We start from the raw sequence: 16,176 nt of genomic DNA, 5'->3' as shown, positions 1-16,176 counted from the left end.
AATAGAATTCAATAGACTCGGGTTTTTGCTTCTAATAATAATAGTTACTTTATTACTTATCTTTCTATTCATTTAAATGAAACTTGAAGTAGGGATGGTAAATTAGATTTAACACTTTCTAAATATTGATAAAATTCATTATATCCTGAATGATTGAATACTATGAATTGACACATATTTCCTTGTATAATCTTAATTTAAGTAGGCTCACGTTTTGTAAAAGTTAAAAGTGTATTTATTTGCAAAAGTATTTCAGAATAAAAGATGAGAGAGTGACAAGCAACGTGAAATCAGCTGTTAATACTAGAATAGTCGCGTGATAGTTTTATAACACAGTCATAATGATGAGGGAGGGTAATATGATAGTGACCACGCCCCACCACCCCATGTCAGTCCCGCCGGGGGTGCCCCTGCATCAGACCCCGCCCAATTCGGCGGTCATTCCGCCGCCAATTAGCGCCAGGGATAGCAGTTTTACCCGCAGCACGCTGGGTACCAGTACCATGGACAGGCATTCTGTTAAAGATGGCGGCAGCCGCGTCATTACACCTCCCGCTACGCCGGGTAAAATAGGCGGAAAAGTAATGAATGTTCGAGTGCAGATGCTCGATGATCAAATACATCTTTTTCAAATTCAGGTATAGTTGTTTTGTTTGTATAATTCAAAATCTTTGTCTTCTACAAATGCCTCAGTTTTGTTAAGTCTAACTCTTGTCTTAATTTGGTATATTATATGAAGTTCTCTAAATGGATATGACATGCTGATTTTTTACACATTGAATTGTATTCACTGTGCTGCACTTTTTCTATATCCATTAAACTGATGCATCTAGCAAATATCCTACCAATATTTAGTGGTACACAAAGATACCCCCCCCCCCCCCTCCCCTCCTGATATAATTTTATATTAGTCACGAAAGATTCTTAGCAAGTTGTTGCTTTCTCCATAGTTAAGGATTTAGTTTTTATTAAAAGAAAAATGTTGGGAGGGCGAAGGGTTGTATGATCCACTAAGTTATTAGAGGGGTTAAACCATGCCCTTTACTACAAATATACATTATTGCATACACCTTAAAACAAGGCAAAATTTTTCAAAGACGGGAAAGTCGCACATGCATGAAAGTTCATTTCCTTGATTTTGAATTTTATTTGATAATAGATTTCTATATAAAATCCTTCTTTGTAAGACAAAAATTAAATGTTTTATTTTTTAAATACACATGATGACAATTGTTTAAGAGAAGCTTTAAATCTTCCAAAGAAAATATGTTGTAAACCCTTTTTAGTGTGGAAATCCATTAGATGGCCATGTATTACTCAAACAAACTTAATACACAAGTATAGTTTAGAAAACTTACACATACACACACACATACACACATACATATACACATAAAAAATGCACCTAAACAATCAACCTTTTATTATAAACAAACACATAAAAATTCTTTTATGGAAATTAGCTTTTAACTTAATTTAGATGATTATATAGAGATATTTTTAAGTACAATGTAACTAAATTTTCATTCATTTGCAATTTTAGTTTTGGTAAGGAACCTAGTTCCTATAAAATATCAACAGAAATGAAATATTATTTTTTTTATAAGAAATGGAAAAATGTATTTTCTTATAAAGTAGGTATACAGTAAATAACTGTTAGAAATTTAATTGAATACTTTTGTTTTTTTGTTTTGTGTTTATTATGCTTGAAATGATACTTATAGCTGTAAGAAAAACAACAAAGTTATACCTAAAATATTAGTTTTTTTGTTTTCCTTAAAGATATTGTTACTAAACCGATTGATTTCTCTATTTTAAATATAGGTCTTGGGATATTTTCTACTCCCTTTCATCCCCATCCCTCCGAATCAATAGCATCTATTTTGTAGGTTGGCAGCCTCTAGTTTTTGAGAAGAAAAAATGTAACTAAAACTGATTTATTTTTTGTAAAACCCCCAGTATAAAGGAATATGAAATAAAACATTATTTTAATAAAGTTATGAAACAAAATCCTTAATCCATTTCTATCTACAAACATACAAGATAAACTCACACACACACATAAACATTATTATTCAAGTATATAGAAATGCAAATATAAATGTAAATATTTCATATTTGTTCATACTTGAAGTTGAAATGTTCAAATACGTGCATAAGTATGTATACTCTTTCTATGGTATAGTGTATAGAAGGAGCTTACAATTTTCCTCGTTCATTATGTTGGTAAAAGAAGCCTCCCTAAAAAGATTATTTCAAGGACTAACTTTCAATATTTTTAGTTGAACCCAACATTTCTTAAAATTGAATAATTTAGAATATGCAATTCTCTATAATGTTTAGTTCAGACTTACAGATAAAAGTTTTGCTATCAATTAAAGGAAATAGATAGAGCCTTTTCTAAAAAGTTCCTACATTGCAATTTTCATAGGGTATTATTCAAGAAGCATGCCTCTGTCCTTCTTGTAATCAAAGCAGTTTGTTTCAGTAAAACCAAACATAAGGAATGTTTCAGTTCTTATTTTTGGTTTGCAAGGGCTTTAAGTCAACCCTTTAGTCATAGTCAGAAAGTAAAAAGCAGGGCCACAAAAAAGGGAATATAAATATCTTTTTCCTCTAAGGAAAATGTCTATTTTTGTGTTTGTGTTAATTATCCTTTTTGGTTATCTTGCATACACAAAACATTAGTGCTAGTCTACAACATTATGATGGTTGTTTGTCAGGAGGGAGAGAACAATGGGACTGAATCTACATCCCTATCTTTACCCCATATATATGCAATATGGTAGAATTTCATAAATGAAGTTTTATGATTTATTTTCCTAAATATAAATCCTTGGGTTGTTTGTAACTTATATACAAATACTGGAGATGCGATCCCCAATTTTCAAATTCTTTGAACGTACGTATAAGACTTTTACAGAAATGCTTCGCATCCAGACTATCTATCTATGTTTGATATAAGTTAACACTATATAAGAGTAGAATCTAAATATTTGATTGACGTGCCCCAGTAATTATCAAGTAAAACTCAGGCACGAGACACAATTACTTTAGCTAGGCCCGAGGCATTATTTGTATCCTTTTATGCATTCATAGGCCTATCTTTACCAATATAATACCATATATGGGTAATGTTAGCCTAGTCATGGTAAATTGTATGTGATTCATTAATATTATATGTTTATTAAAGACATTATGTTTATTGTTAAAGTAATCATGTAACCTTTTAGTACAAGTATGTATGCCTACAACCATGCCTGATTTACGTCACAAGTTAACATACAGACATTTTATTAAACAGACAAACACTAAGATCCTTATTATAAGTTGATGTTATAGCATGCACCTCTTAAAATAAGTTAGTTATTTATTGACTCTCCTACCATCAAGTTCTTCTGGTTTTAAAAGGTAATGACTTAGTTGTTTGGCATGCATTGTAGTTTAAATTTAGGACCCTCAGTACTTAGCATGAATTGAGCTTAGGCTTTATGTTAGAATTCTAACACTTAGCACAATTCAATGCTTGGGACTTAGGGCACTTTTCTGTCCTACACTACTTATAATTTTAACACTTATCCTGTAAATATTTTCATACTTAACTTATTCACTTGTAATGTAAATACACTTTATAAAAACATTTTCCTTCCTTAATACTTAATATACTTATATAATTCCGATCGAATATCAAAACCAACCATTTATTCCTATATTAAAGCAATATAATACTTCGCGTGGGTCTTTTGTTGAGCTACCACCAGCTCAACCAAATTCGTATTATACTTGTGGGAATAGAGGGATAAGCATTCTAAATAGACGAACCGACGATGAGAATGTCTATGTGTATTGCAGTAAAAATAGGTTTTTAGTAGTACTTATAGAAGAGCGGTCTCCATACCATAATTTTGGACAAACGCCCCATTCGCACTACCAATACAAAGCACAACAAATACAAATATCTTATTGTTAATAGACAATAAAATTAAAAACCAGAAAATTCAGGAAATTTAAGACAAATCTAATTTCATAATTACCCTTTGTCTGAATAGTTACAAACCAAAATAAAAACAATTTCTCTAGTTTCTTCCACTTTTTTTTGTATTTTTATTGGTTAGATGCAGGGATCCTTAGGGATGTGATACCTAATGGAGATACATTTATGTACATCCAAAATGATGAAATATAATTTTTTCACTTTAATAGATTATATTATTGGTTGAAAAGTTTAGACACTACTAGTTTTGAACCAACCAATCAAAATTTGATAAAAGTACCTAAAACAACGTCGTAAAAAATTTTGGGTACCGGTGTAATTTACAGTATATCGTCCCTTCTCTCCCTGGGTTAGATGTCTTGTTGAGATAGTGTAAAGTATTTTAGCAAATAATTGCATGATACATTCTTTTTTTTTTTGGATAAAAGCCCCTGTATTAAAATACCAATATGTCTACAGACAAGGACGGATTTATTTAAAGCTTACTAATAATGGAAATCACGATGGGATTGAAATAAATATTGAATAGGTGGGTAGCTTTCCCAAAATAACAGGTCTACCTATCCTCTTGAGCAAGTATCTAATAAAAGATTTACAATTGAACAATAAATTCCATAGGTACAGTGAAACGCTCTTCTCTTCATATACTTATATTTATTTATTTAGGAATATATTTTGGTGCACATGGCACACTTTTCAGTCTAATGCAGTTTAGCTGGATGCTTGGTGTAAAAAGTATTCAAAAAGACATTTCTATCCACAATAGAATATATATTAAAATATGGATCAGGCAATTGCAAATTGTCAAATTAAGGATTCTAATTACTATAGAACACAATCCTTACACTAGACACCACCCACCCACACTGAAACCAGTAAATATACATTACCTAAATACCTGATGAGCCATATTTCCATTTTTTACATTACCCAACAATTGGGAAACATCACCTCCGCTTAAAGAGAGGTGGAGTTTTTTTTCTGGGAAGAATTTAGGAACCCTTCTTAAAAATATTTATAGACCTTACCTGAACACAAGTATAACTTTCATTGTAAAGGAGAACAATAGGTATCGGTTCAGCGGTTAGCATGATAGTTCAATCCATCTTTTATAAGAATTGCACAAACTGTATTTTCTTGTCAACTTAACACAAACTTTGAAACTACTTATTTTTTTGCTATTTTGTATTTTGGCTCATGTGAAACATTTGGTAGTTAATGATACTTGGGGTAATTATAGTACACCCCTGACAATATATGTCTAGTACACTTTTCTTTAGACTTGTTTACTATATACACATATCAGCCAAGTTTATATCAAAACTTGATCAAAGAGACTTTAAAGTTGGTGGGTTAATGAATCAATAATCAAGTCTGTACATGTTTAGGTTTAGATTAAAGGGTCCAGATATGATTATATAAGAAACTTGGAAAGCATAACAAAATCTTTTTTCTTATTTATGTACTAGATCCTTCAATCCTAGCCTCTAAGGGATTGTTGAGAGAGGTCATGACAATATTCTAATAGTACCCTGAGATATTAATAAATCTTACCCTGGAAAATACAACATCCGTTCCAGCAATTTCCGAGATCTTTGGCTTCAAAGAATAATCTTTACTACTTTATTTCATGGGATATTGTAGGGAAACTACTCTAGAATACATGTGTAACTGTCTCTCCAACGTTCCCCGTACAGTTTTTCCAAAAGATGCATAAAAACATCACAATTACTTTTGATTTACATTTTCTGAATAGATATATGAATTGTACAATGTACATAGATTTTTTTTTTCATCTTACCTGTCTGTTAAATCTAATATAGTTTTCCTAAGAACATAATTATCGTTGTTTTTTAGTTTTTGACCTTAAAAAAATAGCTGAAGCTGTAATAGTTTGTAATTACAGATTTATTTGCATACATACATGTGTATATATCTTATAGAAGCAATACAATGAAATCCTTTCAACTAATCCATTCCCAGTTGTCTTGAGGAGTATAGTAGTCTTAATGCTCTCATGAATATCTGAGTGCATGCCTTGTGTGTTTATCCCAGGGAGGGAGGGGAGTGGATAATGACGGATATAAATAATCTACAATCCTTTTTTCCCTTTTATATTGATTACTTAATGACTGCCAAAGGCAAAGCGTAAGAATTTGGGGGAGGCTTTATTTTAGGCCTATCCCCATAACTCTTGTATGTTTACACTCCTCTTGAGCTCAACCTCATTTGCCCTTGATGCAGGGTGCCAGGGATTTTAGACAACTAAAATCTAAGTGCTACTTTCGTTAGTATCTCTTCTTTATATATCTTTATGCACCTTTAATGCAGGATAAGGAATATGCAACGACTACTTTTTTGGCGACACATTTTCTGTAACATATTCGAATATTTTATTTGACAGCATTTTTTTTGCAAGCTGAACAACCTGCAGAGTTGGTTTATATAGGTTTGCAATCTAAATTGTCTAAAATATTTTTTTTTTATAATTGAGAGACTTTGAAATATCTATATGCTTTAACCACAATTGTTCAAACAATAAGAAATTGTGATCTTAAAATGTTTTTAAAAAGTTAGTTTCCTACCTATCTATCCTAATACATTTTTACATACATTCTTCTTTTCTTTAAAACTAATACATAACTTCAGATAATTTTCCAAATGTTCTGTTATTTATCCCATATTCCTGACATTAATGTGTTTCCTAGTTGTGTGTTTATCTGAGAATGTATGTGGAGTAGTTTACCATTCAAATCAAAATATATGCCCAAAGCATGGATTGAGAAATTACATTATCGGTCCATTTTTTGTCTACATTTTAGATTACTATTACCTAAATTTAAATGTACTTAATTTTTAGGAATGTTACATCTTTAAAAAATGTAGAAATGTACCACACACAAATTTTTTAAGATAAAAATTAGCATGTTTTAAACGGGCGTACGAACCCTTGGTAACAGTTATAGAGTTGTTACACTTTCTAAATTGTACCTAATTTACTTGTTACAGGAATCATCATCCAATGTTTGAAATCTTTTCTAACATGTCTAAATTAACGAAAGGTAACTGACGGACGGACTTACATTCCGAAATTATTGAAAAGCTTTGCTTAAAAAAATACTCAAATTATACAAATTACACGTAAATCTAAACATTAAAAATGTAAACCTTTCTTTTATAAAAATGTAGAGAAATTATCAATATTTAACAGAAGCCATTTCTAAAAATCTAGAGATTACTTCTGAACTTAGAGCACTTGCTCTTTTTCATGCATAGTCCCTTTTATAATATCAGATTTATTTGCACGTACCTCTAACATAATAATCTCTTGATACATACAAAAGATAAACAATCTTAATACAATCATGACAATATTATTTATTATATTTCTTTACAAATAAAAATAATAAAAGGCAATATTCATTATTTTCCCCTTGAGACAGTTAGGAATAACCTAAAATAATTTTATAATTGTACAACTTGTTTAACCATCATGTACATAGTGTTTGGTGATTTTACTTGAATCTCCTGTAGAGCACTAATAAGAAATAAGAATAGGGAAGTGAAAAGTTTTTATTTTCATGTCGAATCCCTATTTCACGTCCTAACCCTGTAGGGCTACTAAGAACCCAACAGAACCTAATCTAACCGGACCTGACATAAAAAAACAAGGAAAGTTAACCCCTTCCCCTTAAAAAAAAAATTTATTGAGTGAAACTCCGTTTATCTAGAAAATTCATCATTGATGCGTATGTTTAGCATATCCGGTAAAATATTGTGATTTTTAGCACACAATTCGTCTGTACAATACTTGAAAATTGATTTTGTTGACCAAATCAAGGTAAAGAAAAAAGCATGTACAGTTCTATTGTACAAGTTTTATTCTTTTGTTTTCAGCCAAAAATACTACCTAGACTTTTATTCATGTCAACATAATGGAAAAAGCTACTTATTATTTTTTAGTTTTGAAAATTAAAAAAAGAAATGAAATTAATTTATATATATTAATATGCATAATATGTATATTTAAAATCATAGAATTTATTTTTAATAAAAAAAATATTTTTCCTCAGTAAATCATGGCTTTATTGCTTGAAAACTTTGGGTACTTTATTAAATCGTTTTGGTAAAAACTAGTAGTTTCCAAACTTTTCCACCAAAAGAGGTGTTAATATTGTTTATCATAAATCGGGGTGTACATTAAATTATCATCCATCGTTTTTACCCTTTAAGCTACATACATTAACATACATTCCCATTTTTATCTTAATTTGTTACTATCTTTTATTTCTAGAACAAAATATAGTAGACAGTAGTACGGAAATGATAAATCTACCTAGAGAAGAGTAATGTTATTTCTTCATATATTTTACATATTGCTGTAATACAGTTTTATGAATAGTAAAGTAAACAACAGAACGATGAATTCTCTTTATTGTTCAAATTATACCTACGCAGTTTTTTATACAAGAAAAAAATATTAATGGTAAAATGTTTTTTCTTTTCTTTTGCATATTATCTACCTTTCTTTTTTTAGTCTCCATAACTTACTTTGTCTGTTTGTCAATTCCATTTTTTTGTGCTTTTCTACTTCTGAATGTTGTCATCCTTGTTTACCTACGAGCACTTGCTGGTAATGAAAGCTTCTAGGAAACTGAATGTGTGTAGATTACTAGATATGCTTTTACTTGATTATTATTTCTCCTCATCTACAAGGTTTATATTGTCAACAGTCTCTCTTGAGACATATATTGTATAATCACTTATATCTGTGATTGGAAATAAGAAACCTCTTTGGATTACAAAATAGCTTCTCATTTCTTTTATTATTGTTTTATAAATCAAATAATCAGATATTTTATACGTAACTTCATTTTCTGAAGATTAAATGTTTTCTTACCTTGTTAAAAATATATTTTTGAGGTATTAATTGTTGTTTAGACCTTATTAAAACATTTGACAACTATTGTTGAAGGTACTATTTAGATTTTTTTTACTAAGCATGTGGGTATTAAAAATTAAAATAGAATGATTTCATTTAAACTCTAACGGCTACGACTCTGGAGACCTAGAGAACGAAAAGGAGGTCGGATATACCTTTCCAAAGATTATAAAGCCATTCTGAGATCTAAACAAAGGAATGCCATATTATGTAGATCCAGCAATTAATTAGATCTTACTATATAAAATTATCCCTCCTGTTTCTTATTAGATTGCTTTTCTGTGCTACTTATGGATAAAATTGTCCTTAAAACTGCAATTTTTGTTAAGTTAATCCTAAATATTTTAAAAGAATCAAATGTGTAAAATGAAAGAAATATACCCACCTATTTTCTTTTTATAAATATTAAATGTTGATATGTGTGTGAAGATGCCTATTTCTTGTCCCTATCTATTTTTCATTCAGTTGATTAATGATGCCACCCACCCAACCACCTCCTATTCAATTTTCTGCCATCCGCCACCAGATCAAAAGGTGTAATTGTACAGTAGAGATTTTATTAGAAAAGATTGGGTTATGTTGTGGATTAAAGTGACAAGTAAGTTTAAATAAACATGGATTGTATGTTTTCAACTTTGTCATTTAAATTATCAGACATTTTGATATAGTATTAGGACATTACTTTTAGAACAACTTCCTAGAATACCAAATCTTGTCCACATATTCCAACTTGACAGGCAAATGTCAATGATCGATAAAATAATCTCCCTCCTTTTCTTTAATGAGAAAATTTAATTTGAAAATAATACCTACCTTGTTTTCTTTTCTTCATTATTTTGATTTGATTTATTTTTTGTTTTATTCTATGTCCCCGTAAATTCTGGTTTCACTTGTGATTAAACATATTTCACACAATCATCAATTCTTTTTCTGTCAAAAATAGGAAACTGTGTGTGATGCTTTTGGTCACTTTTTACAGCTAAAGAAAGGTATACATGACAAAAAGTTGGTCATTCATCACATAAACATTTTTAAAAGCCATCAGTTCCCCCAAAATATTTCTACAATACAAACAACCAAGAATGGGAGTAATTTTAGGCTCGAAATTATACTGGTACCCAAAGTTTTATTAACCTCCTTACCTTATTTATTTGCTCAAAAACTTTGCATACTTTTATTGAACTTGAATTGGTTGGATTATCCCTTAGAGTACCTGAAAATAAATAGAAATGTTATTATAGAGGTGATTATAACATTAGAAAGGTGATTCGTCACTTTCGCAGTAATACAGTGGCGTGCACTGAGATTCACCAGGAGGTGAATATTCTTTAGGCGTTGAAAAAAAAACACTGGTTAATTCATATTTGATTTCTTTATTTCGCCATTTGCTTATCAATTTAATATGTCATTTATCAACCAAATCTTTTTTCCTTTCGATTTTTACTTTAAATTCAAAAGGATTATATTTATTACATTATACACATATAGGCTGTTTCTCCTAAATTGCATCTGGACCATAAACCAACATATTAAAAACCCTTTTTTGTCGCTTATTTTAGGTTAGGTTAGTTAAGTAAGGTTTAAAAGATCTTGGCAGAGCTGGGATAAAGCACCACAACAAAAACAAATATAATAAGGGGGGTGGGGGGGTCAAATGCAGACTGGCCAGAGTGTACGTTTTGTACGTTTTGTACGTTACGCATCGAATCTGTGTACGTTCTGGACGTTATTTTGATATGTGTACGTAACGTATTTTGAAATTTGTATTTTTGTACGTTTTACGTTTTTTTTTTAAATAATAAGAATTAAATATTAGCAGAAAAGTAATTTGTATGTTTTGTACGAAAATTTTAACAAAAACTATAGGTGTATTATATTAAATAAATTCAATATTATCTTAAATTTTCATAGAACAAAAATATGTAGGTAAATTATGCATATATGTTATTAAAACTTACAGTTTAAATTTATGGATTTGAAATATATGTCCTATAGATTTAGTTTAAACTATTGAACAGAAAGAGATATGCAGTTGACTAAATTCAAGTTTAAATGCATTTCATGCAACTACCCCTTTAATAGATTTTACGATAATTTTTTTCAAATTCTTTATATACTTGGGTAAATTTTCCGAGATATCATATGGTGCTCAGTTTAGGATTAAGAAGTCTTATTTTTTGGTATCTTCAGTTTTTAAAGAATAAGAATCAAATATAAGTATAAAAGTATTTGTATATTTATTTGTATTTGTACAAAAAGTATTACAAAAATAGTATATTATCTATAATACAAAGTAGAATGATGTCTGTCCGTCTGTATATCAGAAGCTTAATATCTCAGTAACCACTGAACCTATTGGGCTCTACTCTTCATGGAATATACCTAATAGTCCTGTGATGTTTTTTTGCTTTTTTTTCTTTGGGGTAGGGACACTTAAAGCTTTTTACTTTCTACTAGGATTAGAGGCTTCGCCCCTAGCCTCTAGAGGCGTCGTCCCCTCTTTTATAGAATCGTTTGTTGGAAATTTGTCCAAAAAAAAATATAAAAAAAGATTGTGATTAGTTTTTTCATTTAGGCTTCGCCCCAGGGTGCGGTGGAGGTTCCCCCACCCCGCTGATTTGCATTAGTTTATAAAAATAAATTGAGGGGTGGTTGATTTTTTTTGGAGGGTGGGTTTCCCCTCACTCTAAGAAAATAGCCTAAAACTACCACAGGACCAGTAGATATATTCCCTGATGATTAGAACCCAATCTGTTCAGTGGTTACCAAGATCTTAAGCTTTAGACAGACAGGCACTGAATTACTTTGTATCAAAGACTAGTATTTTCTGAGATCTTTAGCAATAGACAAAATAACCCTATATCCTATTATATGTTTATCCTATAAATCCTTTTTTTCTGTAACGAAGAATCTCGCTAACTGCTGAACCGACATGATCATTGTGAGGTTGTAGGCTATTTTCTCTGTCCTTCCATATCCCTTCAAGAACCTGTATTCAAAATGGTAGAAAAATAGCCTAAAACCATCTCGGTAACTGTATGAAGTAGTTATGAAAATCTTAAGCATCAGACAAAAAACTTACTACTTTATTTAATAGAATATACTTAGTACGTAATAACAGGATGTATGTCTCTCTGTCAGTTTATTTGTACCGAAGGTTCTCCTTAACCGCTAAACCGATATGGTTCTCCTTTACAGGGTAGCTTCTCATAGGTCCTGGGAGAGGGTAATACCACCCTCCCAAGAGAAATTACTCTTAGAAAAAATCACCACCCTTCCCCTATTTTCTCTTTCTTTTTAAAATTGAAATCAGAAATGGGGGTGGTCTACTCCCCCCTCCCTCACTAAAAAATTAATTAGCGAAGCTACTCTATAATCACTTTGTCAGTCCGTTATGCTATCGGAGAAACGTGATTTTCTCGGCTCCTGTTTTTTGATTGAATAAGTTCACATTCTACATATTTTCATTGAGATTTGCCTTTTGGTTGGGGTGCTAGAAGATCTATTCCTAGATTTTCTTTTTTTCATGGTTTTCTCGACTTCTATTCAAGATAGACGGCTGAAATTTTCAGGGAATAAATAAATTCACATTCTACATATTTTCAAAAAGCTTCTTTAAGGTTTGTCTATTTGTTGCAGTGCTAGATCGATTCCTAGATGTATAGGTTTTTGTGATTTTCTCTACTCATATTCCTGATAGACGGTTGTAATTTTCAGGGATTGTATTAGTTTTCATTCTTAATACTTCCACTAAATTTCATTGAGATTTGCTTATTGGTTGGGAGCTGAATTTATTTCTAGATTTTCACGTTATTAAATATTTTTAAAAGGTTTTGTGATTTATTTAAATAAGTTAAATGCTTATTTTTTACGACACTACTCTATAGTTTATATAGTTCCCAGATTTCCATTCATAACTTTTGAGCTTCGCTACTTAAGGATGTTGTCATCCTTGTTTTTTACTTTTTATTTTTAAATAAAAAAATGGGTTTTTAATTCAACTCCCCCCCCCCCTAATCAAGTTCCTCTATAGGCCTCTAAGGGCATAGTCGCTGGTCCTTATAATAGGATATGCTTTGTACATAATAACAGGATGTCTGTTTGTTTGTACCAAAGAATCTCGCTAACCACGGAACCGATATGGTTCTCCTTAACAGGATAGCTTCTCATAGGTTTTTGGAAGTTTTATAACTAATTTGGGGAAGAGTGTCACCATCCACCCTCCCAAGAGAAATTGACTTTAGAAAAAAAACTACCTCCTCCCCCCAAAAATGAATTTTAATTACTCACTGATTTTAAGTTCATTTTTTTCCAGATGTCTATAAATAACTTTTGAGCTTCGCTACTTATGTATGTTGTCATCCATGTTTTTTTTATTGAATTCAACTCTCCCCTCCTCAAGTGCCCCTAGAGGCCTTTAGGAGCGTAGACGCTAGTCCTTTTAAATAGAGTAAGAGGATATCTTGTGTCTGTCAGTTCGCTATGGTTCTCCTTTACAGGTAGCTGCTAGTAGACTTAAATGTATTGATAATAGGTAACTAGGAAATTATTTAACTTATTTTTATTAGGAATGTACGTTTTTTGTACGTTTTTTTACTTTTTTTATGTACGTAACGTATTTTTTTTGTGTACGTTATGTACGTTTTTTATTTTCAAAATTGGCTGGCCAGTCTGCAAATGTCAGGAAATAGTTTTTGAGTGAAAGCACAAAAATATCAGATTTTATGTAGAATTTTGTTTCATTCATCATACAGTTTGTTACCCAGTATTTGCTTATAGGAAAAAATATCAGATTCCAAAAATATTGGATATATTAAATTCAAGTTTTTAGGAAAATTTTGAAATTCCCAGAAAATAATTCAATACCTAGGGACAAGTCTTCTAATTTATACCTCTTTTAATATACCTACCTTCTATAATACAAAGTTCAACGATGTGTGTCCGTCTGTATGATGAAGCTTAAGATCTTGCAAACAGCTGAATCAATATGGTTGTGCTTTTCAGGGAATGTACTTATTGTTCATAATTTGGTTTTAAGCTTTTTTCCGTGGATGTGGGACACACCCTCCCAAATTTTTCCTTTAAAACATTTGTTTATCTTCATAAAATTATAACTTTACTTTTCATATTTATTGTTTTTTTTATTAAGGAATATTTTTTATCCCTATCCTAGGAATAGTTTGGATGAAAAGAATCTTTGTTCTTGGGCTGGGTGTCTGTTTCCGCTGTATAAGAAACTTTGATACCTACCTACACACAAGACAGTTATATACAAATAGGGCTGTCGGGAATATTTACATGAAGTCAAAATAAAGGGGGGAGGCGGATGTGCCACTTTTTGAAACCAAAAGTAAAACGTGCATGATCTCTGCCCATAAAAGAGTTACAGCTCTAAAATTCTGCACATCAGTTGCTTTTGTGGTGAACAATATGGAACTGTGAAGAAACGGCAGCGGAACCGCCGCTCCCGCCGAAAACCGCCGTTTCCCGCCGATTTTTTTTTGCCTTTTCTCGCCATAATAGACAGTTCTCAATCATCTGAGATAAACTTTTTTTCATAAAAATTTCGCTTATATTTTCACTTAACACTTTAAGATTTTATATATGCAATTTTTTTTTAATATTGACATGTTTGAAATATTACAAGTGTCACGTGAAAATATAAGGGAAATTTTTATAAAAAAAAGTTTATCTCAGATGATTGAGAACTGTCTAATTTGGCGAAAAAAATGCAAAAAAAATTCAGTGGGAAACGGTGGTTTTCGGCGGGAGCGGCGTTTCCGCCGCTGTTTCTTCACAGTTCCATTTTGTTCTCCACAAAAGCAACTGCTGTGCAGAATTTTAGAGTTATAACTCTTTTATGGGCTGAGATCATGCACGTATTACTTTTGGTTTCAAAAAGTGGCACATCCGCCTCCCCCCTTTAAAACTTATTATAAATACATGATTTTGTTTATTTTGTTTAATTGTGTTTATGAATGTTTACTATTGTCAAGTAAATAATCAAAGGAAGGATTACTTTTATAGGCCCGGGCCAAAAATGTGGGGGTGTAATCTAAGATTTTATTCATATTTCTGTGAACAATAAACTTATGAAAGATTATAACAAATTGTTATAGAAAAGATATGAAAAAAAATTTTAAGAAAAAATATGATTTAAAGTATGTTTATTGAAAGTAAATAAATGATAGATATCTTAAAGAATTAAAGCTAATTTTGAGCCATAAGGCTCAGTTTAATTGTTTAGTGCTAGAGCCACACTAATTTGTACTCTGCAGTACTTTTCAAGGGAGTGTTGGGTAATTTGGTGTTTTTCAATATTTAGTAAAATTGGATCATGGAAAGAAAACGAAAAATCGGGTTTTGTCGTATTTTCACAGTAGCTTTTCTCCAATTTCTATCCCATGCTGGGGGAATTAACCCTGCGGGGCAGTCAATCATTAACTTTTACCTAACCTAAAATAAAATAACCTACTAAAGGCTAATGTGAAAACCCGTTACTTCGTTTGCTTTCCATGATTCAAATTGTCCTAAATATTTTAGACCAACAGTTCTTTTGAAAAGAATTACCTACTTACTTTAAAAAAAAACATGGATATTTTTTGTTTGATACCTACATGTTTTATTCGATAAAAGTCTTGGTCTAAAGTACTACTAATTGACCAGCTTATCGTATGGTCACACACATATATTTACTTGTACTTCATTTTGGCACCTTTTACACTTTCTTATAACAAGTCAACTTTATCCTGGATTAAAGGATTTATAAGTTAAGGACTAAATGACAATGACCTGTATAATTTAAGTAATGTCTTATAGGGTGGGTTTTGGATGTTTGGAAGTGTTTTCTAAAGAAACCTTCATGACATAAAAAAATCTTCACCGTTAAGGGAGAGTTTATTTCAACAGTCAGCAAGAGCTTTTGCCGCAGACAAATTCTTCAACAAATCTAGGTTCTATATAAATTGAATTTTTTTTTAAAATCTACCTATTCTTTTATCCTTAAATTCCTGTAAATATCCACTTCAACCACATCAATTCTTTCCTCCTTCCTTTTTATATTTATTTGATAAAAGTATCTAGGGTTATAGTTCTTCATCAATCATAAAAAGTATATTTTTATTTTTTTTTATTTGAATAAAAGCCACCTACTAATTTGATAATTTTGATAAAAAGTTTATTACTATAGTTTATCAAATTGTTATGTTTAAATGTGTAAAAAATACATTTTTCTCACATT

At 30.9% G+C, this 16,176-nt stretch overlaps 1 protein-coding gene across 5 annotated transcripts in view; it reads left to right on the top strand.

Annotated features, from left to right (window-relative positions):
- Positions 1–248: 248 nt before the first annotated feature.
- Cdep (Chondrocyte-derived ezrin-like domain containing protein) overlaps positions 249–16,176 on the top strand; it is a 153,706-nt gene continuing 137,778 nt past the window's right edge. For all 5 annotated transcript variants that reach the window (XM_080150679.1, XM_080150678.1, XM_080150677.1 and 2 more), the window contains exon 1: positions 249–638. In XM_080150679.1, the coding sequence (XP_080006805.1) occupies positions 342–638 (297 nt within the window). In that variant the 5' untranslated portion in view covers positions 249–341. The remainder of the gene's footprint in view (positions 639–16,176) is intronic.

The sequence above is a fragment of the Acartia tonsa genome, chromosome 2, assembly GCF_053477335.1.
Source record: "Acartia tonsa isolate MP-2025a chromosome 2, ASM5347733v1, whole genome shotgun sequence".
Lineage (NCBI taxonomy): Eukaryota > Metazoa > Arthropoda > Copepoda > Calanoida > Acartiidae > Acartia > Acartia tonsa.
The sequence above is the reverse complement of the archived record's forward strand: the minus strand, read 5'-3'. Positions and strand labels throughout refer to the sequence as shown.